The sequence below is a fragment of the Anopheles coustani genome, chromosome 2, assembly GCF_943734705.1.
Source record: "Anopheles coustani chromosome 2, idAnoCousDA_361_x.2, whole genome shotgun sequence".
Lineage (NCBI taxonomy): Eukaryota > Metazoa > Arthropoda > Insecta > Diptera > Culicidae > Anopheles > Anopheles coustani.
This window is the reverse complement of record NC_071289.1, coordinates 74,648,363-74,675,542: the sequence shown is the minus strand read 5'-3', so window position 1 is coordinate 74,675,542 and position 27,180 is coordinate 74,648,363. Positions and strand designations below refer to the sequence as shown.

The following is a 27,180-nucleotide window of genomic DNA, read 5'->3' as shown; positions in this document are numbered from 1 at the left end:
CATAGTAAAATTTAAAAACTTTTTATTATGATGAAATTATTTTTCTCCTGAATGTATAGTATAGGTTAACACAAAAAAGAGGCCACTTGGAGGTAACCAGAATAACTTAAAAACCAAATCAAACAATAGCTCCCACATTCACTTAAGCATTCGCCAGTAGGTGGGAAAACCAAACTAAAAAAATCAGAACCGTGAAGGTAGGTTAAAGAATGCCCCACCATTTCGTGGTAGGTTCGAATGGGGAGCAAGAAGTTGAGATGAAGTTCGTAATGTATACACGAGAACGTGATGCTGAAACGCGCCACCGGGAGGGAGAGTGAGCAATAGTCAGAGAAAGGAACTTGAGAGTGGTTGAAAATGGCTTGAATGAAAATTATCGTGAGCTCCACAAGCACACACACACACACACACACGTCCGTGGAGCACGAACGCTTCCGTTGAATAAAATGTGAGCCCGCCGCAAGTCCACGCGGACCACGTTGCTCCCCGGCGGTAATGAACGACGGTCGTCGCGGAACGGAACGTAGGTTCAACCCACGAAACCCATTTTCATTCACCACCAACACGGCACGATGCAGCAGGCGTGCGCATTTATTCACGAGAGAGCGTGCGATTTGGGAGCAAAAACATGAAAAATGCCCTACGATAGTGAAATAAAAAATCATCCAAACGAACGTGCCTTCACCTTGCATGACTTCAAGCGGGAGTGTGTGCAAAAATCCCACTAGCATTACGATCACCATGAAGGCGAGCTCCAGAAGCTGAAGAAAATTACAATTTGAGTGCAATCTTGCTAGCTGCTAATTCAATTCCCCGTACAATCGATTGCTTTCATTCCTGCAGAACGTTGCGCACCATCTGCTTGTAAGCTTAGCAATTGGGTAGGAGCTCTGCTTGTTTCGTATGCTCGTGGGCGAGAAGGGCGTGAGGTGCGTTAGATGAGGCACAAAAGTGCGGGGACACATTCATATGCACAACCCGTTTCGCATTCCACCTCTTCGCTGTGTAGTAACGGAGGGTACCTGGCTCGAGAAGGGGAAGGAATTAGAGGACAAGCGAACGGAGTTGTTGATACGTGGGCTGAGGAGGGACGTAGGATGTCGGGGCGGGTGTGGCGGACAAACCCCGCGCGTATCATGTCGCGCTTTCGAGGCTCCGCATGCTGGTATTGAATGGATGCGGCGCACGATCGTGTGCAGTGCGATCTCGTCCTGCCGCACCCCGCATAACCAACAAACTCGTTGAATCCACAGCGTGGAATCACCACCATGTGGTGTGATATTTGTGGAGAACGGTGTTTGAGGTATGGTAGTGTTGGTTTAATTGAGCCTCGTTGGGAACTGCGGCGTGCTGGCCGTAAAGGGAAAGGTACGTAAGCGCAGGAAAAGTGTTGGTAGAGATCCGGTCGCTTACGAATTGATCGTAAGGATGCGGTAGGGTTTGGCGGAACGCACGGTGGCAAGCGCGGCGTCGTACGAACGATACGCCAGCTACCGAATTACGTGCAGCACAGTACTTCACCCGAATGCCAGAGTGAGAAGGCTGTTCACTCGAAGTGGTTCGCTAACTCGTTCCCACCGTCGCATCTAACGCGTTCTCTTGCGTAAATTCCGGAGAGTGAGTTACCGACGTACGAAAAACGCGAGCGCGAAAGAGAGAGGATTGGTGAGAGCCGTGGAACCACTGTGGAACGGAAGTTTTATGCAATAGGAACGGACCCGTTCGAGTTGGGCTGGCTGGGTTCCTGTATTGTTTGTAAACAGGCGTTTTAAACCCAGTTACTCCAACGGGAAAGTTGCTCGCACTTTCCCGAAGTCCATCAACCCTATCAAACTATCCAAAGGACACTGGACATCATCAAAACTTTACTTCGACGACTTTGGCTGGCTTGTGCCGTGCGAGAAAAGGATCATTTGGAGGTCAGGAAGAAAAGGCGAATGAAAAATGTTCCCACCAATACCAACGGCGGTGCGCCACCACTACCAGCACATCCGTTCCTTTGCCCGGAACCACCGCCGGTTCGAAGCTGTTGGGAACTCTCGGCACGGCACCGTGCGCCAGTTCCCGAACGAACGGCAGCGAAACAGCACTCGCGTATCGGTGACCGTACGGCGCGCACACATCGCACAGTACGACGGCTGACGTCGGAAACACACACACGGAGAGGACGGACGGGCGGTGGTCACACAAAACGTTTTGTGACGGCATTCGAGTGTGCAGCAGCAGCGACTAGTTTCGTAGTGCCGCGAAATATCTCCCGGCCTGCAGTAGCAAAACACGGAGAAAAAGGCGAGTGGTAGGAGAAAAAAGAAAAACGAAAATAACACAAATAGCAACCAAGTGTCCCGGAAAAGCGAAGGAAAACAGCCACCAAAAGTGTATTAGGAAAAAGAAGTACGGTGGTGTCTGCACGGGTTTTTTTTAATGCTTAAATCCAAGTAGCCTCGGTTGATCGAATAGACGACAGCAGGGCGCGCGCACACACGTGAGTTGCGAGCGAACGCGTATGTGTGGTAGGAAAGGAAACCGCGACCGAGCCCACATCAGGTCGTGCAGTTTTCCACGCGTCTTGCAAATGAAGCAAAGTTGCACGGTGCAGTTTTGAACCGCGAATTGTGTGTTTACCATCGTCTCCAATCGTGGACGATCAGCAGCAGCAGTGAAGGCAGTGAAGGCAGTGAAATAAAACACAACTACACATACCGACACACATACACACCTCCTATACACCACTGTCGATCACGCGACGGTGGCGACGTCGACAAAACGGTGCGTCGCTTCTTCGCGATTCAAGAGCCAGGCGGCTTTCCCGGAAGTGTTGGAAGAACGCTGAAGAGCGTCGGGCAGGGAGAAAGCGGCGAGTGAGTGGTGGGGTGCGAGGGAAAGCGAGCAGCCAAGGATCGCGCCGGAACCTTCGCGGGACGCGAACTTCTGGGTTCCTAAAAGAAAAATTCCTTCAAACCAGCCGAGTGTCAGTGGAGAGCAAGGGTTTTCCCGAAAATCGCACGGAGATCGTAAGGAAATTGTGTTGTGAAAACGGGAAAATTGTGTCCGACCGGATCGCTGGCCGCTGGATTATTGCGCTGTACCGATGTTTCAATTCCCCACTTCTTCTCCGCGCGTCCATGCCTTCCATTGATGAATGAAAGGATGAGAGTGCAGCATCGGCGGGTTGGGGCGAGGTTTTTCATCGGAAAAAATCCACTCGACGGTGACGAAAATGCCACGAAAAGTGTCCACACTCCGCCCACGACGGTGCGGCCGGTGTTGGGGTGAGGAAAAATGAGGCAATCAGTGTCCCCCGCCCCCTCCTCATACGGTCGGTTCCTGTGGCTCTGTGCGTTTGTTTGTGCCCAGATTGTGCATCCGTGTGTCCTGTGTGTACGTATGTGCGTAGGGCAGGTGTAATTTGTTTGTGAAATTGTCGTTGACCCAAGGCGACATGGAAAATTTCTAATAATTGTGCGCGCTATAAGCAGTGTGTAGCAGTGGAAAATCGTCCAATACTGCGAAAAGCAGAAAAGCTGGGCAGAAAGTGCCCAAGGCTAGCAGAAGTGTGAAAAAGTGTTGAAAAGTTGAAATCAAAGTCGACCCTGGATAGTGTTGCCTGGAGTAACGTAGAGAAAAGAAGTTGCATCAAAAGTTGCGGAGAAGAAAAGCGGTCCGAGCAAGCCAAGATTTCAGTCAATTTTCCGACCGAGTGGTATTTTTGGTTCATTCGCTGAAATCGACGGTAACGAGAAAAGTTCCTTTTTCCACAAAACCCAACACCCAGTGTGGAGCCTTGTTGTTATTTCCCGTGTATTGTATGTGTGCGCTTTGCGGTGTATTGTAGGCGTGGTTGCATGTGTGTCGCCAGCAAAAAAGCGGATCCCCGTGCCCACTAACGTCGCCCGGAAGCAGCAGTGCAGCCGGCGCAGTGTGTTTTCCATTTCTCGCACGTGGAGAGAAATAAAGAAAAGTAAGCAAATAGAAAAGCGAAAGAATTGCTGTGCATCTGCAAAAGTAAAGTTATACAAAGAAAGTCGCTCGAAAAGTGGATGATCAGATTCGTGGCAGTTTGGAAAAGTCACCGGAAAAACCATCCGTTCCCCTTGTGCTTGTGGTCATTGTGCGAGTGTGGGATTATAGTTCAGCAGCAGCAGCAGCAACACGCGTGCAATCAACAGTTTGCTGGTAGCATACGGTTTTGTAGAGAAGGAAACGTCGCCTGGAAAACACAGCAGCAAACCCACGGAGTGACCTCCCAGAGGGAAAAGAGCGGTGCGGCGTCCGTTTTGCGACCTGCGACGGATTTACGGCGCCGAACTTCACCGTCTTTAATTGCTTATTCATTATGTAAGTTCATTCATCAATATATCCATCATTAATGGGAGAGATTTCCCAGGGGCGCGAGGATCGGGTCATTCATACTTTTCCTCCGAACTCAACATACCCCCCACACGCACACACATCTTCTTCCGAATGGTCGAATAAGTGTGTTTCTTTTCTGTAAGCTTATTTTTGGAACGATAAAATGGACGTTTGAAGGCAACGCCCAAAATGGGAAAATAAATCAATTGTATTCGAATTGGTAACTACCTTATGTTTATGTGTTTTTTTATGTTTTTCCATGGCAAATAACCTTTGCATTATTAATTTATAAAAAATCATTTAATGATGCAAACATTATAAATCCTAAGTGACAAGATCAATCCACAACTACCTTTTGGCGAGGCCCTAAAAACAGTCCCATCCTCAGCGCCTAATGAATGAAAGTATCGATCACATTGTACTGATAAGCAATCGAGTGCTGCAAGAAAAGAACGGGCCAAAACCAACCAGAAATAGTGTAGCAACCGTCACGAAGAAATATAACACATCAAAAGCAACAAAAAATAAGGGCCCGATGAGATAGATCGAGCCACATTTTCTGTCACTACCATGTGTCTGGTGCGTATATGTGTGTCTACGGACGCACGTGTTTTCTTATCGCGCAAACAAGCCAACCGAGTGTAAATAGCATTCCGTTTGGGGGTTTTTTTAAAGTAAAAGCATGGCAGCATTACTTTTCCTCTTCCGGCTATGCTTCCTCGACCCGTGAGACGGGGAGGGGTGGAAGGAAGGAGGGAAGGCTTTCGATAGCACACAGGACCGGGACACAATATGGAACACTGATAGGAGCGAGTTTCTTTCTTTTTCTTGCTCCTCGAGTTCCTTCGCGCGCCACGGCGAGAGGAAGAAGTCGGATACGTTATCTTCTGCTAGACATGCGTTTGTTATTTCCATGTTTATACGACGTTGCCCTACCCGGTCCCGCACCTCTCGCCCCGCGGCGTACCTTCATCTAATCAATATACGATTGATATGTGTTTGTTTCCGCGGGAAAGAGTGAGGCCGATTAGCTGATGCCCTCCCCCCCCTGGTGATCGTCAGCCCCCCGCCGCCCTCGAGACAAGCGTCGAACACTTCCCCGGCGTGCGCGGTTTCGCGGAAAAAAGGGCGGAAGCAAGCGCTTAGGCGGAAATGGGCGACGAGGGGGAATTGCTGATTGTGTGTCTCGTTTCGTCTGGGTTGTGGTTTTTTTTTCTTCCCCCGTCTCATCTCTCTTTTGCTTTCAATTTTTACAATTAACACCCCAACCACACACACGCACACATGTGTGTGTGTTGTATGATGGTTATTCGCGCCGCGCAAACAAGCGGAAGTTGCCACTTCCGGTCGCGGCTGTGCTAATGGGGTCAGGGGAGGGTTTTTTAAGTTGATCTTCCCACCGTTCCCGCCTACCCCTATCCCCCTTCGACTCTTGGCGACATATTGTATGTTTCTTTTATGCTTTCGGGTAAGGGAAGGACACAGAGACCGCGTGTTGACCGCATCGTTTTACATATTGGAATGTTTAGCTCCAGCTAATTGAGGGAGAGGCGGCGATGATGAGGGTTTTAAAAGGCCCTGTTTCACTTCGTTACTGGGTCAGTTTGGAGTTTGAAGTTCATTTGGTATGGTCGATTTGCATAGAATGCATGCAAACGAGCATTAGTCGCGATCGCTGGCGCGATCGTTTATTTTTAACAATTCCTTTGTGGTTCGCCAGATAGGACCTTGTGTTATAAATCCTTCAATTTCTTATATTTTAAAATGAGACACTATTTTTATAACGTCTATTATTATAAGTAATTCACACCCTATTTGAAGTTGCACTTTGCAAATGATTCATAACATTTGTTTGTTAAGTATTGAAATTGTCCAAAGTTACTCTCCATTTGATGAAAACAGTTCCTGTCTTTCAAGACTGTTTTTAACAAACTTTAGAGCAAAAGAAGGAAACCCATTTTGCGTTCACTGCATACGAATGCTTTTCCTTGATTTAATTGTTTTTGCTCTTGAGTTTTATATGGATTGATTGCTTTACTCCGACTTTCGTTTGCCCACCGCAGAGTTAGAGAACGTTCCATCTCGGAATGGCACGAGCCATAAGTTGTTGTATTTTGTTTTTGTATTCAACCTTTTATTTTTGCTGTTGCTTAAAACATACCCAACCAATGGTAGTTTACCACTCAAACACCGCAAAAGGGTAGGGGTTGCGCGAGTTAAAGTGAAACCCACACAGAAACACACACACACGGCGAGCTGTTAAACGCGATTTCGCGGTGGGTAGAACGCTAGAGGAAAGGGGTGAGCAAAGAAGGGGGACTTTGAATTCTTTTATGAATGAAAAATGTCAGCCACTACTAACCGACAGTTCGCTGTAAAACCACCTCCTACCCTTCCCCATCGGTTCGGCACGGCGTTGTCTGCCCTTGGCTCGCTCAGTATTACCACCCCCTGGTACTACTCTCCCCCCGCCCCCATCTACAATCCATCCCTTCCAGCTTCCACCCATCGAGAAGCGATGGTCGCGGGTGAACGTTGCGAAAAAAGACGTTCCCGATCGACTGTAAACCGGCTGCTGTGCGGAGGGGTGATGGTGTGGGGTGGGGGGCGTGTTTCAGGGGGTGCGATCGGCCGGAAGGGGGTTTAGCCGAGCGTGAGTTGGTTGATTAGAATGGCCTCGAACAATGGAGCGTGCCTCGGAGCTTGCGCCCGCGCCCTGATATTTATAACGCGAGGTTTGGTTGATGGGCTGGAGGGGAGGGGGGGGGGGCGAGGGGGCGCACGTGTGTGTGTGTGTGTGTGTAGGTAACTTGACGACGTCAACCCGATGATGCCGACGACGTGGTGGAGGAGGACTGATTGCCATACCCAGCAGCGTTCGTCCGGTTGTTGAATGTTTGTCTTGAGAAAAACTGGAACGCTCCGTTTTTCGTGATATTTTGGTAGATGATCGTGACTTATCCGAAGGAAGCTACGACGATCGAAACCTTGCCGGGATGCACGAAGAATTCCTGAACACAAAACGATCCCCGGCAACCGCAGAAATCGATGAACATTTCTCTCCACTTTGCTGTACAATTTTACATAAAAGAAGAAGAGCAAAATACATTATCAAAATCTCAGATCTAAACTTGCAACATGTTATAAATGTTAACTGAAGATTGTTTTGTAAACTATTTGTTAAAACTGACGATTCATTGGGGTAATTCACCTGTTGAATCTTTAATAAAGAATCTAATAATAATGTTGATTGTTATAAATTTTATTTTGATGAAACAATGTCACTAGTTCAACATAATCTCGAGCAGGAGGTTTATTAGAGAAATCGCGCGGATCAGGCAAAGCGGAAGACAAGTAAATGAAACCTGACTTGTTTAACGACGATGCAGAGAAGTCCAACATTCTTAAGCCGATGCAGCTGCAGTTGTTGCAACGGTGCATAGAAAACGCGGCGACGAAATGCATTACTTCATCGAGAATTGTCCGTTCACTACTACTTTAAACACACACACACACACACACCCTCTCAGAAGCATGCACGCACGTACACAACGAAGCGTGAGGTTCTGGTATCTATAATTTAACCTGCCTGTCCTACCTGCTAACTTCCCTCACCCTCGTTCGCCATGAGTAGTAATCGAAGAAAACATAAAGACGCCCGGAGAAGAAACGCAAAGATTGTCGCAAGATTGAATGGCGCGCTCGTGGAGTGGAGGAAGTTGCTTGACGGTGTGGTTATGCTGATGGCGATAAAGGGGGTGGTGCGGAAAGGTGGAGGGAAACAGCGGCTTTGATTCATGATTATCAATTGACGACGGAAGCGAACAATTGCCGTTCGAATGGTGATTACACGGTTCTGATAGACGCGCTCTCTTCTTCTCTCTGTCTTTCCTTTTGCACTTTGAATGAGACGGGTAAAGGAAAGGAAGGAGCTCAGAGTCGCGACTTCCTCCTCAAGGGCTACCAGTTTATTTTTTTTATTTTTTATTCTTCTGCCCCTTTTCCTACGCCTCCCCCCACCCCACTCTTCCGCCGCATCCGAACAACTTATTTCTTGTTGAATGGAAGTTGATTGTTCGATCTGAGTTGATCTGGTGTTGCAGCTTTAAGTGCAACCAAGGGCGGAATGGCGCAGAAGGTGTGCGCGCGCGTGTGTGTGTGAGCCTGTGTGTTCTGATACCCCCACACCCACCGAAACCCCGGTGCCCTTTAGCTCAAATCGAGAGACGGCAGCTCTATGATCGTGCTGTGTTTGTGTTTCCTTGTTGTAGTTTTTGTTTTTCTTTTACCATGTGGCTTTAATTACGAGTCGCGGTGGTATGAAGCGTACCCCCCTCCTACTCCAACAAACCACCCAACCACCTCCCCACGAACCGGCTACCATTCTTGGTCATGGACGTCAAGAAAACCCCGCTCGATTCGCGTCGAACGATCGGCGGGTTTTGGTTTCGTCAAAGAGAGGAAAACTATTGCTTCGATGCAGTTTATGGTATTGATGGTGAAGTAATGTTGAAGCTAGGTGGAAAATGTAGAAAATCAATTGGTAAATGCGGTGCAGTTTGGTGTTGGTAATAGTTTGATCCTGAATTGGAAAATAAGTGGCCATTTAGGCTCAAAATCCTCCCTTTAAAGTTTAATACGCTTTAAGTAAAGTTTTTTTTTACATATAAGTAAAAGGATTTTATCATATTGAAAAGCATTTTGACATTATTTCGATACCTTACGAACTACCTCCGAGTAATAAGAAGAAAGTATTTATCATTTTTTCAGAACTAATTTGATTTGAAAATTGTGCATGTACAACGCGTACTTCAAGCAAGACAAAAGCATTGAATAGAACTATAAAACAATGTTCCACGCAAGTTCCCATAAGTATTCTCAAAGGGTTCTTAGATGTATGATTAGGAAATACCTTTTGTAATGTAAAGTAAATTTAGTTGATTTTTAACTTATTTCAACAGTGTTTTTGACTGGGAAGCCATTTGTAGCTGCTTTTTTTAAAATTGGAGTGTCGTTCATAAGCGATCGGATAATAATTGCTTTTCCACCCGCTAGGCATGTGTCCCTGTGCTCCTCCGTCACATGTTTCGGGGTGGTATAATATAAATAAATAAATAAAAATTCAATAACCAGTGAAGCAAACAACAAGATGTCCAATAGCAGTTGTTTCGCCTGTCAATTGACTATTTTGACTAAAATGGCTACGAGTGAAAGAATGCCTTAACCCGATGACGAATTTTTGTGCTGAAATCACAAAAGTTTAGCCCTTTTTTTTTGTGTGTATAAATCTTGCGAAATGCATAAATCGATACGCAAATAAAAAAAATGTCAAAACTCAAACGAAGGCGCGGAAGGGAAACAAAAAAAAGATTGCGTGGAAAGTTGAACGAACGCTGAGGTTCTCCAACCCCCCCTCCCCCGCGTTCCTCAATTACCTTGGTGTGACCTTTTGGCGGGTTGGAAATTCCGCGTGAGTTCAGCGGTCCACATGCGAACATGAGTGTTTGAGTCACTTTTTTTCGATTTTTTAAACCACATTGAAAGAAAAAAAAGGAAGTTTGTAAGGAAGAAGACCAGGAAGGGGGGGGGGGGGGGGGGGTGGGGGCTACACGGAGGCAGAAAGAGAAGAAGAGACAAAGTGAAAGCAACAACACACGCAAAATGCCGTTGATTGTTGGGGCCCTTTTCCCTGAGGCGTGAAGATCCGACAGCCACTAACACTATAGTGTCCCGCGAGGGAGGGGGAGGGGTTAGTATGGGTTGGTTTTCGGGGTGGCGGACGCAAAGAATCGCGTGGGTCAGTTAAAAATAAACTTCTTCTCCCGCGCTCGGCAGGTTTTCTGGCGTGTTTGGCCGATGGAGGATTTTAATTTATTTGTTTACTTACGAGAACCGCGCCGATTCGAATGGGTGGTGTGTTTGTTTTGCTTACCCCCAAACCCCACCCCCACCGCTCCACGTCCATCGTCTCGCCCAATTTCTGTTGGAACCCGTCTGTTTTTTTTGGGATACATCACTCCAAAATTCTGCTCCCCGCAAGGCTAAAGATTACGTTCAACGCTACAGCTTCCGCTAAAACCAAACTGTGTGCTCTGTTTTCTTGCGAACGCCATTTGTCCTTCGTGGGTGACGCAAATCTCCCGGACCGGATGGATTATTTTCTCTAGCATCCAGAATACGTTTACTGTTTTCAACAGCTTCTCAGAGAAGCGGATGATTTGGTTCTGTTAAAATTTCCTAATTCAATTCCTTAAAGTAATTCATTTTCAAACTTTTGTGCTATTGGTTTTTATTTAAGTCGATTCGAATGTAATAAAAACTGTTTTTTACGGAGCACCATTTGGATTGGACGTTCGGTTAGATAGGTTTCAGGAAGAAGTGCACTGAAAATTTCTTTCGATAATAATCGATATTATACAACTGGAAAACTCGTGAGAAACACTAAACGCTTTAGAAAAGTGTAGGAAATTAAGTTCCGATGAAAATAATGCATCTTTCTTATGGTTCTGGCGAGTGGGTTTTTTTTTACATTGCTTCAAGTGTAGCAATACTCAAATAACAATGTGAATATCATAATTCATTATGTTGTACAAAACAACTGAGTATCACTAGGAAGATTCTTGTCCCGTAAACACGAAAATAAATTTGGAAGATTCAGCCGAAAGCTATCACATCACATCCAATTGTGTTCATTAGAAGTTTTAAAAATAAATGTCATTTGTTGGTTAGTATTGTAAATTCTGATATTGATTTATTTGATCGAACCGAGATGGAATCGAACCGGGATAAAATACGTGGAACGAAGCCCCTCCAATATGTGGCATTCTCCTCGGGTCCAATCACTGTTCGTTTTGGTTTTTCGCTGATTGGAAAGTGGTCGGCTTCCTGGAAAGTAGGGTGGAAAACTCGGCCCAAAATGGGCGAAATCATGTCTTTCATAATCAATGCACCGGGTTGAAGCTTCGACTGCACATCCAACAATGACTGGAACCTTTCCTGCTCTCTCCATCAGAGGGGGTCATGAGCTACGCCATTCAATCCTCTGCAAATTCTCGGGAAACAAATTTTCCAAGCCTCAAGGACCGCGTGTGGGTTGACGTTCGAGGCGTCGTTTCACGTGTTTTCCCCGTCCCTCTCGCTCACTCGCCCACCGAGAAGCTTCACGTCGCCGTCACGAATGCGCGCGTGGGTGTTCTTTGTTGTGCGGAATTCGCACCAACACCAGTGCGAGGGTTTCTCCAGCTCGCGGAGGAATGGAAAAAACATGCCCTCCACACATATATATATTTGTTCATGCCCTCTGCACGAGGACAACCTTCTCGTTTCGTTACGTTCGGTAACCGTTTTTCCGCATCCCAGAGTGTGTGTGTGTGTGTTGCGCTTGCGCCGAAATTCGAACCGCCGGGGAATGATTGATGGAAACGGGAAAACTGTGTGGCCGCAACGGTGTGGCGTTTCTGAATGGAGCCACCTCGGGAAGCCATGGACGAAGGGGAAAACGCGATTGAGTGGTAGGGTTGCCAAATTGCGCCTCCACCGAATGTGAATTAATTGTTCCCACGCTCCGACCTTCGGTTCGTGATGGTGGTTTTCATTTTCCACCCCATTGAGACACCGCGTCACAGGATGTGGGTGTTATTGCCGTCAGAACCGTTCTATAGCGTTTCCCCAGCGATTTGTTGTTTGGCTCTGTTTGGCTCTTTCTGCCATCGTTTCGATTGGGCCGTTGGTTTTTCCTCTCGCCGTGGAGGCTGGAAAAAGGCGTCACTTTCGTCACATTCGCTTATCCATCTCTCCTTATCGTTTGGAAATTTAATAAGTATACATTTGAATACCATTTAGTATTTTTATGTTGTTTTTTTTTTAATAATGTACAGAACTTAACGAAACGGTACCGGGATGTTCGGGTCCCTTTCCATCGTACCTCCAGGCCCTGCCCCAAAAAGGGAAGGTCCTTCGTGAGGAGGGAAAGAGAGCGAGAGAAAGCACGCTAGCCATGAAGTGACAGAGACTTGCGTTTCGGTAGCGGACAGAAACCCGCCGTTTGCGCGCTTAAACAACTTCCGGTCCATTTTGATGAACCGAAGCGTGGGAGCTTCCTTCGGCTTCAATATAGACGCCTTCTTTCTCCTGTTCTGCTTTGAACGTTACTGCTGCCTTTTTTTCTGTTTTTCATTTTTGCTTTTCTTTCCAATTTTTTCCCTCCGTCGGTCGTTTTTTTTTCCTACCGTTTATTCCGTACCACAGAACACATGACACTCTCGTTCACTTCGTCAACTTTCTCCCGTGGGAAAGGAAGGAACTGGTGCCGACCGGTCGGTCGCCGAGAACGCCGGAAGTGTGTGCTGATTAATCGCCACGAACTTCTTGGCCGTTTTCGACGGCAACGACGCGATGCACTTTTCTTGCGTTCTTTTACCGCTCCTATCTGCGCTTTGCTCCATTTTTACGCTTCACATTTCCTGTGTCGAGGTTTTTTTTTTGGTTTTGCTATTGCTTGCTTCTCCTCTTTCGTGTCGGTTTTCTCATTTACTTCTTCCATTCCTTGCATTTGACAACGTCCAGAATTGTTTATCAATCAGTGTTTGTTTCGTTTCTCCATTTCTTTTCTCTCTCTCTCTGGATTAATTTTCTTTCACGCTAAAATGGATGCAAAGATGGAGTTGATTTTTATGTTCAATGTTGGGTAAGGTTTTTTTTTTGTATTAAACATTCATTCTACCTGTTGAGTTCTGTTACTTTCAAGGGATGAATTTATCTATTGGTTAATGATATGGTTTGCTTGTAAAATCGTAAAATTAAGTACATCAACGTTTGTTAAAACTGACTTTTTGAGTGAGCTTTTTCCTGCTTATTCTATTGGCCAGTGATATATGGAGTATTCACTTGTTGTATACATTTACGTTAGTGTTCATTTGCGTTTCTTGTTGGCCTATGTTGCGCAATTTCAGTGCGCAAGCTTGGAACGGAGAAGGAAAATTCACGTGCCGTCCGCTTACCGCACACACACACACACGGTCCACGGGTGTACGGTGAAAAGGCCTTGCCGGAGCCGGAGGGCCGACGTGTTCGGACGACGACGCGTAGGCAAAACAATCCGAAACGGCACACGGAACGGGGAAAACAACAGAAAAATCCCGTACGGACCTTAGAAAAAAAAACCAAAACAAAACCGCGCTCGTGGGAGAAGAAGGCACGAGAGCAGGTCGATAACCTTGCCCTCCCGGTAGATGCTACCCGTCGTGTCCGTTTCGGAGGAGGGTGGGTGGGTGGAACAGGTTGGTGGTGGTGGTGGTGAGCTGGTGTGGGGTGGGTGTTGGGATTGCCACGAACGACGTCTCTCGCGGCGCACGTAAGATGGGTTAGGCACGGCCGTCTTCCCTTTGTCCTTCCCTTCCCTCCCAGCGCTGCCCTCTTTTCCGGTTTGATCTGCCCCCCTCCTTACACCTTCACCGACCCAGGCATCGCCTTCAGCTCGGGCGAACGAAGAAACGAAGCGGATGATCGCCGAAGGAGCATCTGGTGGGGGGAGGTATCCCGACCCTTCCTCCCTCCCTTCCTCGCCATCGAGCGAGAACGTAATAACAGAAGCATCATCAGCAGCGCATCATCGTCATCATCATTTCCTGCTGCTCCCGGCCCCCCGGGGAGGAGGCCAGCTTCTGGATGGCTCTCGAAAGGAGATCGGTTCAGCTCGGATTGACCTCGTATTGCGTGAACAAACGGACGTTGCTCGTCTTTATTGTCGATCAACGATATACGGTTTTGAAGGATTTTCAATGTAAAGTGTACTTATTAGAATAACCTATCCCTTTGGATGCAAAACAGTAGCTAACTTTAAACTGGGGTTTTCAAGATTCTCCTCCTATTCTTCGCCGGATTTTCTATTTAGATTCGATACCATTCGGCATTTCTTCGTCATATTGGTAAGCCATGTTTCGTATTTTTGTATTTGTATCCTAAACTGTACCATCTTTTTGTGGATTGTTTTACACTTCGAAATGGGACGCAAGATGAGAGTTATCGTTTCGCTTGATTGGTCGTCTCATTTCAATAATTGAGAACACCCCCCATTGGTTCTTTTGTGTAACTTCACAAACCTTTAATGTTTTTTTTCAATTTTTACTCTCAAATCTAAATAGAATTATATTTACACTTTTATAAAATACTGCGTTAGCTGAAATGCTGAACGCTTTTAATAATTCCTTTGGTATAAAATGTGTTACTCACAAGAAACTAGCAAAGGCAAATAACATCACATAAACTAATTCATAGGAAGGAAAATATTAGAAATTTAACCGAGTTGAATTTTAATCGAACGAGTCGATTTGTGTGAGCGATCGAATATAACTTAAGTTTTGTTGTAACTCACAGCTAGATTTGAAGTAAACTTCTTAGACTGAGTTTCTGAGTTTTTGAATTTTTCTTGTACTAAATTTATTAGTTTGAGTTTGCTTGGATACTTTTATCTGTATCGTTTGCTAACTTACACAAATGTCTTATTCTTTGTGGAACCACCTTAAATTTTAAGAAGAAGATCATCGATTCAAAAAACTCTCCCAACTCGCGTTTGATTGCGAAATACGGAAACTTTATGCCGTACGATCGGCAAAGAAGTTCGCGTCATCATCTCGGAAAACACATCCATTGCTGAGGGCGGACGTCGGTCGGTTCTTCGCTTCCAGCGAGTCGCCTGCCGTTCTGTTTTCTTGCCCCTTTTTCTTCGCCTTCGCCGTCAGTGTCTTCCCATTCACCTTCCCCTCCCCCTCCTCCCTCCCAGTCCTACCGCCCGACCGTCCGCCGGACCGCTGGGGTCGCTGTCTGTTTCAGCTGTTGCAGCTTCTGCTGTTACACGTTCACCTTAATTCCAGCCCAGAAAGGAGCAGCATCTCATCTCTCTTGGCCGTTTTCCCTTTGTCTGCGTCGGATCGGTCGGGCTCGTCGGGTAAATCCGGTTTCGAACCCGGCGCACTTCCACCACCACCACCACCACCTTAACCTCGGGGGAGGTTCCTTCAACGAACACACGATCAAGGCGAAATGAGTGTGTGTGCTGGAAGAAGCGGCAGTCGCCCACCGTCACCCACCGTCGTCTCCGTCGTCTTTCTTTCATCCCCGCACGCCCGGTTCTTCCCTTAACACTAGAAAGTTCGACTTTTGTAACCGGCCTCGTACCCGCTCATTTGACCGTTCCGTTTTCAAACAGTCACTTTAAAACTTTTTCAGATTTTTCACCAACTTAATTCGCTTGTTAATAATTTTCTTTGGGCGATTTGGATGTTTCAAACGCCACGTCAATCGTAATAATGTCTGGTTGCGAAAATTATTCTTCCGTTTGTAGATCCCCAACTTGGAGATCGAATTGTAAAGTCGTTTGTTTTGAATTCAAATGTACCCCCAAAAAAGTTCGAAAACGTGAAGTTAACAAAAAAAAAAAACCCGTAAAATTCACCACTCCTTGTGTTCTAGTGTTCAATCTGGAGCTTGTGAAGTCAACAGGCTCCGGCTCCTTGTCCGTCGCCCCCTTTTCTCCTCCTCCCAGGGAGAAAACTTCTCGCAGCGGTGATCGAGTGGATCGACCTGTCGGTGGCGGTGTAGGTGTTTTGAGGGTGGTTCGGTAGGAAGCCGGGCGGGATGGATTGGGGTGAGGGAAGACGATACAAGAGCAGGGGATGGATGATGATTGGAGCCGCCGGTGATCGACAATCGACGCGGGGACATAATTACAAACGATGATGATCGAAATGAGGATTTGTTGCTTCCCCACTTCATCCGTTTTCCATCCTCCTTCCCTCGGTATCGCTTTCGCTGCCCCCTCATCCTCCTCAACCCCTCCCCCGGTCCCCAGTTCCGAACGCCAGCCGGACGCCATCAGATCGGGGGTCCGCCCGTGATCCGCCTCGACGCCGTACGGCTGGCTTTCTCCAAGCCGCGGAATCGAAGGAGTTGGTGGGAAGGTGGAGGTGGGAGGGGGAACTGAAGCAAATTAAAGGTCCGCGTGCGTGGCTCACTTTCTTGGTGCGAGCATGCGCGGGCGCGCGCCACCAGTTTTCTTCTCGCCGAGAGTCGCCGGGATGTCGCGCCAGCGGTTTGTCGTCACGCCAGCGGTCTGGAGCCGGCCCTGCCGCCTGCGCCTGTGTGCGAGATAGCTCGCTGGAAGCACCCCGTCCCCCCACCCCTCCCCCCGTGGAGGAAGAGGAAGAGAAACGTTGAACGAACCTGCTAGAGATGCTAGAGTAGAAACGATGAGAGAAAGAGGAAACCCCAACCGCGACACGCACGCACTTTTTCCCTCCCTCCCTCTCCACCCTTCCCCCTCCACCCTCCATCCATCCCAGCGAACTAATTTAATTTGATGATCGGACAGGTTTGTCCAACCGGCCGAGGAGATATCCATTCTTCCCGGGGCCGGTTTTTTTCGTCCTCTTCTTCTTTGTCCGATGATGCGAACAGGAGAAGGAAAGGAGGCCTACCAGTGCTACGCATCCCACCGTCTTGTTATATTACCCCTCATTCCCACCACTCCCCCTCCACCCTGTGAGCCGCCAGCTTTCGTCGGTGGAAAAATTGAATACATCAACCGATCCGAAGGAGCAGAGAGGATCGTTAGCGGACAATGTTTTTTTTATATTGTGTTGTTTCGTTTCGCGATCGTAATGAATGAGTGATTTAGATTCATTTGCGGTATACTCTGGAAAATGCTAGCCCTACGTGATTTCACCCGAGCCGCAAACACCGACCGAACCCAAAATTTATTCTTGGTGGATGGATAAAACACAATTCTCTCTGCAAACTAAAGAACAGATAGTTACATTCATTTTGTGCTTCTTCGGTGTGTAACTTTTGTTAATAGTACAATTTCAATTCGCAAACTAATTTCCATTCGTTTTCAATAGTCTTCTAATGGTTTTTTCTACATGAAGCCATGTTTTGTAGTTCAAAAAACCCATTGATTCTGGACATTTTTTTTGTATCTTGTTTACTGAACGAGTTTACTTGGCGAGTTTTGTAGGCCAATTGTTCACTTGCTTTGGCAATGGATATTTGATTGAAGCCGTTGTTGTAACATGTTTAAAAAGAAGCTTTCATTTACTTTTTATTGAAATCGTGATTTATGTTGTATTTTTCTATGAAAAAGATTTCCTAAAACATTGATGTTTGTTGGATCGAGATTTTAAAGGTAACTTATTTTTTAAACTGTCTGAGAATTATTACTAAAACTTCATCCCAGCATTAGCCTTCGTTACCTCGTTGAGTGTGTGTTTGTGTGTGTACGTGTCTAGATGTCACTGTATGGCTTCCCGACATGTTTGGCCATCATTCTGCCTTTAGTGACGGTCCAGACACTCATGCACACAAAGATACCGAGCATCATCGAGTCGGTCATCCTGGTTCTGCTGCTAATAGGATGATCCTTTCCTTTACACCTCCCATTCGTTACGGTTCGATCGAGGAAAACGTCCCGTCTCATCGAACCCTCTCGAGGGTCCGCCCGATCCTGCCCATTGATCCTCGAGCTTCTCCTATGGAAAAAACCCTCGACCGAAGAATGTCGGGAAAAAGATGCCGTTTTTCTTCTGTTTATCTTACGTGCGAGAAGTGAAGGTGACAACGGATGTCCTCCCTCGCCGTACCCCCGCCCTCCCCTCGCCCAGCGTGTGCTGGCCGGTTTGGTTGGTAGCCTGCTTAATGATGATCATATCAAAACAATAAAAACACTTCACCGATCACCGTCGCTTCTCGTTCCCTGCTGCTTTTCCGCTTTTCTTTTTCGGTCCCAACGCCGAATGTCCTCCACTTGAACCCGGGACCCTGGGGCGCATAAACGGTGCCGTGGGCTGTACAGTTTATGGCACGCATCTTGGAACGAGGGAAAAGGAGGTACAGAACGGACCAGTAAGAAAACTCTCTCGCACACACACACACATACTCTCTGAAGGAAAATTACCCACATGCGTTCAACAATGAGATCAATGAAGCGACACTAGAAACCCTGATCGCACTCAGGGTATCGGTAGAGGAAACAAAAGATTTTGACAGATAGATAAACCCTTCGGTGCCTCTGGTGCATGCGAGCGAAGATATCGAAGCGAGTGTCCCGTGCCGTTTCAGTTTGTTTTCTCAATTACAAAACTTTGCAATATTTTTCTTAATTTGTCATATTTATCAAATTATAAATCTTTTCTCCTATGACAAATTCTTTATATGGAAAAAGTGTGAAGGAAGAATTGTAGTAAAGATGATTCGAAGTTGAACGATTGAAACCAATTTTAAGAACAGCATTAAATCCTTTGGAATTTAGATATTTGGTGTTTCAAAAACATTGATTAAGGCTATGAAAATCAAACTCGTCAAAAATTTTTTTTTTTGCTGATGAAAATGAAACATGAAACTCCGCTGCTTTTACTCAATGACTTTTTTGAACAATTCTGTGATTGGCCATTGAATCCAATCCACCGCTGGTTGTAAAATTCCCTTCGCATCTTCACAATGTCGCTCCATTTCATTCCGTTTTCCGTCTCGAGTAGACTTCCAGCACAGGGAATGTTTCGAAGCCGCTACCTCATCGTCCTGTCAGGTACGATTCGAACGTGTAGAGTCTTCCTCTTACTGCGACACATTCCCTGCTTAATATCCGTGTCCACTCGGTTTCTTACATATACCGATCGTTGGTTGTACCTGGGTCCATTGTTTTAGGCCCCGGCGGTGCGTCTCTCCTCGCCGCTGGCGGTTTATGGTAGGAGGCCCACTTGAACCCGAAAGCCCGACGTGCCCGGCACACACTTGAAAAGTGCCCGGGTGTCCATTGTAATGGCTCCGAAAAGTCTCGCCCGGGTAGAAAAGGCTCCGACGGCCGTAACCTCACCCGGGGCCGCACAAGGTCGAAGGCAAGGCTGCTGGGAATGCTTGGCCGTACAGGGATGTTTTTGTTCGCCCTGTTTGCTGGTTGTTGTTTGGCAAGAGCATCTTCGTCGCATCTTTCATCATTTTGTGGAACACGGAAAGGCGAAACACAACTGGGAATTGAGCGTCTGATGTGATACACAATAATTTATAATTTCTGAACGATACCATACCGGTTGTCTAATGAACCTTTTAAATCTTTTCAATAACAACAATCTATTTTCGGCAATTTCATAATTCTTTCGGGATGATTTTCCAAATCATATGCTTCCCTTATGGGGTTTACTTTCCAAAACAAACAACGTTCTGGTTCACTTAAGGGTTAATCAGGAATTGTCTGAGGCGCTCGTGGCTTGTCATTAGATTATTATCCATACAATCCATACTTAATAACAAATGTTTGTGACGAAAAACTCCAGAGAAAGAGATCGTTCCCTCCAAAGGTGTCCGAATGAGCGAATACGAGTTGAAAGCAGCAGCAGCAGCAGCTGTGTGTTGTACGATGCTGAGGAATGGAATGTGCGGTTTTGCACATAAACCAAAAAAAAACCTGTCCCTCCCCGCAACACCCCGTACCCTTCGTCTCGCGCCCAACCGGTCCATCTTCAAGTCCGTGAAGGTGTTAATGCTGGCGCCAGTCGGTCGTCCATTCATTCATACGTCGATGAAATGGAAATCACATTCGCACGCACACGGGAAACTAGTTGGAAGCTGTTGTGTTGTGGTGTCGGCTTGAATTCCAGTTCCAGTTATTTTATTTCAGGTTTTTATTTCTCTTTTTTCCAATTTTTTTTTTTTTTTTGTTGCGATTGGTACGGAATCCAACGCCTCCTGAAGGGAGCCGGGGATCGTTCGCGATCGCCGTTTATTTGTTTGTAGTATACTTTTGTGTTTGTTTGTGTCGCGCTTTTTCCTTCGTGCGCGCGCGCGCCTGCCAACCAGTTTTGCCAGCGACCGTTTCGGCAACAGCCGGGGGTGAGGCGGGTTTGGAGGGGACGGCAGCGGTAGCGACCTTCCCTCGGTCGCGTTCCTTCCTATTCGGGCAAGCAAAAGAAAAAAAGGAAAACTCCACTGCTGCGCGCCTTCTCTTTGGCTCCTGGCACGAAGGTGAAACTATGCAAATTAAGATTAATTTTTTTTTTTTGCTGGACCTTTTCGTTTCTCCCCCGTTTCTTCGGTTGGTCTCGAGTTTGAAGCCATTCGCGGCGGCCATCGGCTAATTCCGCATACGAACGCGCGAACACTTTCAACTAATGGCAAAGCAGATGGCACACCACCAGGTTGTTCGGGTGGTTTTGGGACGGATTTGGAAGAACGCAAGATAATACGAGGAGGAATGGCGTCGAGTTTGGCGGTTCCGGGACGTGTCATTCATCCCGGGAGTTAACATGGGTTTCCGGCTTGGAAAGCAAAGGAGTCAAATGGCAGAACAGCGTGTCTTCAAACTTCAAAACTCATACTGTAAATAACAATACGTGTGTACAACATTATATTAAAACAGTAAAAGATTGAAAATGGTAAAGAGTTAACCACATGTTTCTTTTTTGTTTCAATTTCTTGTCTTACTAAACAAACACCCTTCTCCTTTCATTTGCTTTTTCATTTTGCTGGTCAATTTGTTTGGTGTTCGTTTTTTAAACCTTTATGTATATTTTAGACAAGACTTTAACAAAAAACCGTTTACAGTTTTTCGTCTCGATGCCATTCGGGAAATAATTAAACAGCACAAAAACTATTACACGTGACCATTTTATGAGCTTTTCCTTGCTCTCCTGTGTATACTAAATATAACAACGTTGACCAGCGTTTGCGCAAAAATGCCAAAAATGCAAACAATAGCAGCATTCGGCGAGAGAACCGTTGTTTAAGCGAAACAGACACTGAAACGGTCAAAACAGAGCTTGACGGAAACCAAACAAACAAAAACAACCAAGACCGACCTGCGCCCATCATCGCGGTGGAATGACCTGTGGAACAATGCAAGGAAATTAAACAAACAACAATAAACAGTATGATAAGTATAATTTACCGTCACGATGGGGTGGCTTCGTGTTTGCCGGGCCGGATGGGTTTGTGGTAGACGCTACCCGACGATCCCTGATCCTTCGGTGGGTCAACGGTCGGTTTGAACGAGGAGGAGGACTCTGAGAAAATACTCCCTTGGGGTTCCGTGTCCGGTTCCCGGATCGCACGCCTCTCCCTCGCCTTGGTCGATGGCGGGCCTTATCGGTTATCGGTCAGTGTTTGCCAGAGCCGCCATGTCTCCGCGATTGGGCAGCGGGGAGTTGGAAATAAGGGGCAACAAAAATGCACCAACACCACAAGTCAACGCAAATAAAATCGGCCGGAGAAATGCACCCGACGTGACGACGGGCTGAGAAAGTGAGTGATCGCGACCGATTCGCTCGATCCCCGGGGCCGAATCGTGTGCCTCCCTCCGGGAAAGTCCGAAAACCACACGAGCAAGAGCGAGATAGGGAGAGTCCAAGCGATAGAGCGATAAATGGACGCGCGCGTGTATTTTTATAACGGTCGTGGAGGCTCGCGGTCTAACGTCGTTTGATGATAACCACGACCACGTTTTATGCCACCCTTGGGCTCAAATCGTTGGCATTGAGCGGCCGCAAATCACCCAGTGTGATTCTTTCTGTTTGTCTGTTATTTCTTTTTTTTTTTTAATTCTATCTCCGCTCGTTAATTTAGCAAACGTTTCAATCGAGCGAATCGAAGCGTTGGGCTGGCGCTTGTGGCAGCGAAAGTGACACACATCGATTGTAAAATAGTGTCACTTGTCGAATTCTGCTACCCAATGGTGAATAGTATGATTAATTATTCTCCGATGTACGATCATCGTGTGTTTTATGTTTGATATTTATCTGCTCAGGGAGAACTGGCCTTCGTGGTTCAGTGGGAATCGTTCTCTTCTCTCAACCCAATGGATACGTGTTCGAATCCCGCCACTACAAACTCTCGCTTAAAAATGCCTACATTATTCTGTCTTAGAACAAAATTTACTAACAACTTAGGTAAAGTTGAAATTTAATTAAGCTTTCTCAACAAAAAAATGAATGTTTGAAACTTACTTATTCCTCTTGTAAATGTTTCTTCAACAAGTTGTTCGTAATTTAAAACTGTATGTGGAAAATGTTTTTCCTTTGCTTAATAAAATGGATCTCGTATATCTCTTGAGTGCAACCAACCGACTGAAAAATTGCACGTTGATGGACAAACCAGTTTGTTATATTTACATTTGCTATAATTTAAAAGATAAATGATTTGACAGAACTAAAACGCACCATGAATCAAAATGCTTGAGTAGCCTACTTTGTCACCCCAATATGTATGAATTGACTGCAGTTGATAATTTATCTAATTTTTCGTTTTTTCTCCATTCTTTCCCGGTTACCTTCCCGCGCTTCCTCCCCGGAACGTTCATCTCCTCCCGCTCGGATCGGTTCCAGAAGGCGATTAACAAAACGATGACGACGGATTTTGGTGACCTTCGGCTGATGAAGACGAAGAAGAAGCAGACGACGAAGCGAAAACAACCCACCCGCCACCAGGAGGCGCTTTACAACCAACACCAACAGCAGCAGCAGCAGCAGCAGCAACAACACGACGACGATTCCTATTGCTACCAAAGCATCCGAACGAGACGAGCAGCAGCGATACCGACGAGAGTGGCGACAGCGAGGGGAAAAACAGCAACGTCCAGGAGGACAACGAGGACGATTCGGGCGGCCATTGCATTTAGTGCGCAGGGGCTGCCGGGAGCAGCGGAAGAAGTCTGGACCGTTGAACGGCCGTAGAAGCAAAGGCGAAGCAGCAACATTTCCGGGCTTCAGCAGTTGTCGTGCAAAAAGCGTGACACAGTGCCCTGCGAAGCCACGTCACACACGTCCCTTCGAACGCACTGCATTCGAACGAAACAGAAGGACGCGAAGGAAAACACGAGGACGACACGAGTGAAGAGAGAGGCGGCAGCCGGAAGAGGGAAAAAAAACGACGAAGACGACGACCACGACGACAACAACATCGGTGGACGATCGCGCACGATCGCGGACTGGGATCATCGGCTACATGGAGCGGCGCAATGGCGGCACTAGTCTGGCGCCCCCACGGCCCCCGAAGTCGTTGCCCCGCGTGCACCGCCCCCGGGCCCCGGAGCCAACCGCAATCGGCAGCACACTCCCCCCGCCCCCGGCGACGATCCCTCCGACGGCCACCACAGCCAGCAACAGCGGCCGGGCGGCGGTTATGATGATGATGAACATGACGTCGACGGCGAGTCCTGCGGCGAGCGAGCGGGGTGGCGGCCAACACCACCACCACCAGCACCACAACAACAACAACTCTCTACCAACAACACCACCGCCACCACCGCAACTGTCACCAAAACCGAGACACCTGATCGACGCCAGCAGCAGCACCAACGTCGGTCCGGGTTTAAGTAATAATTTAAGCAACGGCAACGGCAACAGCAGCAACCTAGCGCGTAACATTATCAGTAGCAACAGCAACAATAATATTAATAGTAATAGTAGTAGTAGTAGTAGTAGCAGCAGCAGCAGCAGCAGTAGTAATAGTAGTAGTAGTAGTAGCATCAATAATAATAGTGCTAATCATAATAATTTTATTAATAATAATCCTCATAATCATACGACGACGACGACGAGCGGTAGTGCGAGTAGGAGTAATAGTAGTAGTCACCACCACCACCAACAACAACCCTCCCCCCATCACCATCATCCCCACCAGCACCACCAGCCGCCTCCTCCGCATCATCACCGGCCGGTGACACCCCCGCCGGCGCCCCACCTCCACTCACACAACCACCCACACCAGCAGAGCAACCGCAGCATCGGTAGCAACTCGTCCACGCTGTCGTCCGTGTCGTCGAGCTCGTCGACGGCGGCGCTGCTGAGGCCGCAGATCGCGCCGCTGGTGCCGCTGCACGGCTCACACCGCTCCCGATCACCTCCCCCGCCACCACTCCCGCCGCACCACGCCGCGTCGAGGCCGACGTCTCCGGCGCCACCCGCCGGCAGCACGTTTACGCGCCGAGCCGCCCGGCTCTCTCCGGTCGCGACGCACACCACCATCCACCCGATGCCGGCGGCGGTGCCCCCGCCGCTCCTGCTGCTACCGGTGGACTCCCAGCCGGCCATCGTCGCGCCGAGCTCCAACCCGACGACGCCCGTCACGCTGGCTGCCCCGCGGCCCGAGAACGAGCGGCTCGCGAACGAGTACGTCGACACGCCGTTCGGGCGGACGGTGGCCGCGGTGGCCGCCGGCACCGGCGGTGCTAACATTCCATCTCCCGTGCTGCTCCAGCACCAGCAACAGCAGCAGCAGCAGCAGCACCAACACCACTTTCCCAGTGCCTCGCCGTTGCTGTCCGCCCGGGTTGTTGTGGCGACGGGCCAGCCGAGGCCAACGGCGCGCGGCGGTGAACTGGTGGACACCGGGGTACCCACTCCCGCGGAGACGAAGGGCACCACCACCCAATCGGCGGTGCTGCCGACGACGAGGACGACGGCGAACCCCGACGCGATCATTCCCGTGTCCCGGCCACCCACCGCGGCCACCGCCGTCGCCGCCGCCGCCGCCGCCGTCGTCATTACCAAGCAGCCGGTCGCGTCCGGCAAGAAGAGCGCCAAGGACGGCTCGGACCGGCACGAGCTGCTCGAGCTGGAGCTGCAGCAGCACCACCACCACTACCTGCACGGCGGCCGGCACGCACAACTGGTGGCCACGGTCGGTGGCGGCGGGGGTGGAGCGGGCGGATCGCCCACCGGCACCGACGGGCTGGCCGGGCTCGGCTCGATCACGTGCCCCCGGTGCCGGAAGTGCCGGTGCGAGGAGTGCCTCCGGCCGCGCCCCCTGCCCACCCGCTGGATCTGCGACAAGAGCTGCCTGTGCAGCGCGGAAACCGTCACCGACTACGCGTCCTGCCTGTGCTGCGTGAAGGCCCTGTACTACCACTGCTCCAAGGACCACGAGCTGGAGCGCGAGGTGGACGGGCCGGACGGGGCGCTCGAGACGGAGACGATCTCGTGCGCGGACGATCCGTGCTCGTGCGTGCCGCACCGGCGCACCACCCGCTGGGCCTGCCTCGGCGCGCTCTCGCTCGTCCTGCCCTGCCTCTGGTGCTACTGGCCGATGAAGGGCTGCGTGGCGCTGTGCGCCACCTGCTACGCCAAACATTCCCGCCACGGATGCCGCTGCGCCCAGTCGCCCCAGTCCTCGTCGGCGGCGGCCTCGCCGTTGGCCGGCGGCGGCGGTGGCATCACGAACGCGTCGATGTTGCTCGGGGCGGGCACGGGCGGGGGCGCCGGAACCGGAGCCCTGATGCGCCCCTCCGTCGACGCCATCGATGGCGAGCATGGCCGCACCGGCAAGGGCGATCCGGCGCTCGATTCCGAGCTGCACCTGCACCACCATCTGCATCACCATCTGCACCACCACCATCATCACCATCATCACGCCGGCGGCGGTGGACGGGGAGCGGTGACGGCGGCCACGCCCGAGAAGCGCCTGCTCGACACGAGCCCCGACACCTACTGACGGTGGCCTTGTTGGCGCGGGCCGGCGCGGGACGACTCCGACAAGGACTCGGCGTTGCTCGCGGGAGGTGGCGACGACTCGGCGGACGACGACGCCACGGTGATCATGATGATGCTCCACCTCTAAGCAGAGTCCTCAAGCCTCCATCCTCCCTTCCATCACATCCCTCTCAACCGTTCTCCGATTTGGCGACAAACACCCAAAACTTCTCACTTCTGCGCCTGTGAAACCTGCTTCAGCCTAGGATCGAAGAAGAAGTTAATATAGAAGGCCTATCGCCTAGCGACAAACGTGGGAACTAATTCCTTTATACATTCTTCCAATCGATAGAGGCTTCACAGTCGCTATAGAAAGATTCTTTCTATCGTCTTATCGCTGATATGCATCCTTGTTCGCGACCGTCATGAGATACATTTCCTTTAAATGGACAGTATTTCTGGATTCCTGATACTTGCTATCAATGTTAAATTACGCCTCGAGAGTTTCTCGATTGATTTATCTACACGTTCAAGTTCTGTGGATTCTTTGAGCTATCAAATTCAATAACAGAACTAAAATAATGCGTTGCTAGTGTCTTAACGTTGTGGCAGCAGGAAAAATGTGCCGTCCTTACGATTCCTTGCCGTCGTACGTTATCGCCGTCACATCTTTGCCATCGGGTCGGGACCGAGGCTCTAGGAGCCTTGCCATATGCCGGGGTTTTGTTGCCTCGTGCATTTTTGGTCCATCCTCGAGGCCACTCGTCGTCAGTTGAGGACCTTTTTGTTTTTTTGTTGCCTCCCGAGCCGATCCTTTTCCCCGCACAGCCGCTTGCTGCGCTTCCCAGCTGGCCTGCCTCGACTGCCTTTCGTCAATGGCTGGATTCCGTCAGGGCCGCCGTGCACATGTGTGTTTCGCCTGTCCCCGGGAACGGAAGGGACAGCGCAAAGGGGACCAACGGAAAAGGGACGCAAAGATTACAAATTCCTCGGCCATGCCATCTGTCGAAGGAGGGATGGGCTGCATCCTGCATCGGGCTGCAGCCCTCCGTTCGCCGTTCGTTTGCTCGCCTTTTCGGGTGCTTCGCGGTGCGGGCAGCGAAAATGGAATGCTGTGCTGCACTTTTCGTTGCCTGTGTTGTTTTCACTCTCTGCCTTCCCTTTTTTTTCCTTCACAAACGTTTTCGTCTTCGATGCCCGAGAGCTTCCTTTCTGTTTTGAAGTTGCGTTTCGAGTATTTCCCGCCAAAATCGGGCTCCCGGAAACCAATCGGAAAACCCTAGCAGGCCATGCAACTGAAGCAGGAGCATCGATTTTGGGAAACCAAGGAGGTTTTGTACGTGTTACCCAGCCTGCTGTTTGCTTGTAGATACTGTAG

At 48.8% G+C, this 27,180-nt stretch overlaps 2 protein-coding genes across 2 annotated transcripts in view; both read left to right on the top strand.

Annotated features, from left to right (window-relative positions):
* Positions 1-23,066, top strand: part of LOC131265010 (uncharacterized) — a 42,220-nt gene extending 19,154 nt beyond the window's left edge. The window contains exon 2 of the mRNA XM_058267272.1: positions 22,722-23,066. Within this exon, the coding sequence (XP_058123255.1) occupies positions 22,722-23,066 (345 nt within the window). The remainder of the gene's footprint in view (positions 1-22,721) is intronic.
* Positions 23,067-23,337: 271 nt separating this feature from the next.
* On the top strand, positions 23,338-25,824 carry LOC131265009 (protein sprouty). The gene is made up of 2 exons (XM_058267270.1): positions 23,338-23,561; positions 23,679-25,824. Exons 1-2 carry the CDS (start codon positions 23,338-23,340, stop codon positions 25,822-25,824), a joined length of 2,370 nt encoding a protein of 789 aa, XP_058123253.1.
* Positions 25,825-27,180: the final 1,356 nt, after the last annotated feature.

Bases quoted from the DNA above. Each gene is read 5' to 3' on its own strand.
- LOC131265009 (XM_058267270.1), top strand. From the start codon at position 23,338: ATGGAGCGGCGCAATGGCGGCACTAGTCTGGCGCCCCCACGGCCCCCG. The intron at 23,562-23,678 runs GCGGGGTGGCGG...GATCGACGCCAG, and splicing joins GCGAGTCCTGCGGCGAGCGA to CAGCAGCACCAACGTCGGTC.